Consider the following 1,436-nt stretch of genomic DNA (forward strand, 5'->3'; position numbering starts at 1 on the left):
CGGACGCCTTGCTCCGCTCCGTCTCAACGAGGGTCCGGACGAACGTCTCCTTCCGCTCAGGCACGTCGTGGGTCCAAGAGGACGTCTCCTTCCGCTCAGCCACGTCGTGGGTCCGAGAAGACCTCTCCTTCCGCTCAGCCACGTCGTGGGTCNAAGTCTGGTTGAAGCCTGGAGCTGGTCTTTGGTTCTGGACTCTGATCTGATCTCTCTGAGTGGGTCAGTGATGACTCTTCTGTTGGTTCTGTCCATTTGGCTGAAGTTCTGCGGGGGCTCTCTGTGTAGGACGTTCTACCCCCACCTGTCCCCCCGTCCCCTCGTCCCTTTAACTCTCTGTCTCGTTCGTCCTCAGCGACCTGTGAGATGTGCGGGATGGTCGGTGTCAGAGACGCCTTCTACAGTAAGACCAAGCGGTTCTGCAGCGTCTCCTGCTCCAGAAGTTACTCGTCCAACTCCAAGAAGGCCAGCATCCTGGCCAGGCTGCAGGTTGGTTCCATCACTTTGGAGATTCATGAAGATTTGTGTAAAAAGTTTTAGTGTATCTGAGCTACACATCTGCTTAGATTAAACAAATCATTCCTCCGTTAAATAAAGTTTCTTTTCTTACATTTTGTCTGAAACAGAAGAGCTCCGACAGAAGATGGAAACAGCAGATAATTCAGGATCAGGTCTGTTCAAAATCAAACAGATCTCAGGACTGTGGTGCTGAAAGACCTGATCCGGTTTGACAAGAACCCGATCCTTTCAGTCATTGGATAAAGCAGAAGTTCAAAGGTCATCTGCCGGGTTTGGTTTTTGTAGAACAACCGGACTCCAAACATTTATTATCCTGGATGACTGAGAATCTTTTACACCCATGTTTGTTTTCTTATACTTGTTGAAAAGTTGTTTAGTGTTAGTTTTTATCCTTGTGCTTTTTTTAAACAAACCCTGATCCAAAAGTTCATCTATCAAAGCAGCTAAAGTCCAGCTGATTTTTAATAATTTAACAGCAGCTCTGCTCTGTGTTTGTTTGAAGGGGAAACCTCCGACGAAGAAAGCTAAAGTTCTGCAGAAGCAGCCTCTGATGACCAAAGCGTCTTCTTACAACCAACAGCAGCCGAACCAGCAGAGTGGCATCAGGAAGAGCGGTGAGTTCACGCCGGCGTCCGGCTCCTGAGTCAGACCACGCCAATCTGCTGCGGTTTTCAAAAAGACTCAAACTGACTCTGAAACGGCATCAGATTAATTTTACCCTCCGGAAACGGTTTCAAAATCATTACAGCTGTTTACAACAGAAACACTGAGGAGAAATACAAAAAGATTTTCAATGTTTGATTCATAGTTTCCATTAAAAAGGTCAAAGTTAGCTGGTTTAATCCCAGTTTAACTCCTGGTTTAATCCCAGTTTAACTCCTGGTTTAATCCCAGTTTAACTCCTGGTTTAATCCCAGTTTAAC

The 1,436-nt window shown here is 46.3% G+C and overlaps 1 protein-coding gene across 2 annotated transcripts in view; it reads left to right on the top strand.

Annotated features, from left to right (window-relative positions):
- The window catches only part of LOC108249239 (MBT domain-containing protein 1), a 28,773-nt gene that overhangs the window by 13,668 nt on the left and 13,669 nt on the right, over positions 1-1,436 (top strand). For both annotated transcript variants that reach the window (XM_037978773.1, XM_037978774.1), the window contains exons 2-4: positions 350-483; positions 621-665; positions 1,016-1,127. In XM_037978773.1, the coding sequence (XP_037834701.1) occupies positions 350-483; positions 621-665; positions 1,016-1,127 (291 nt within the window). The remainder of the gene's footprint in view (positions 1-349; positions 484-620; positions 666-1,015; positions 1,128-1,436) is intronic.

The sequence above is a fragment of the Kryptolebias marmoratus genome, linkage group LG12, assembly GCF_001649575.2.
Source record: "Kryptolebias marmoratus isolate JLee-2015 linkage group LG12, ASM164957v2, whole genome shotgun sequence".
Taxonomy (NCBI): Eukaryota; Metazoa; Chordata; class Actinopteri; order Cyprinodontiformes; family Rivulidae; genus Kryptolebias; species Kryptolebias marmoratus.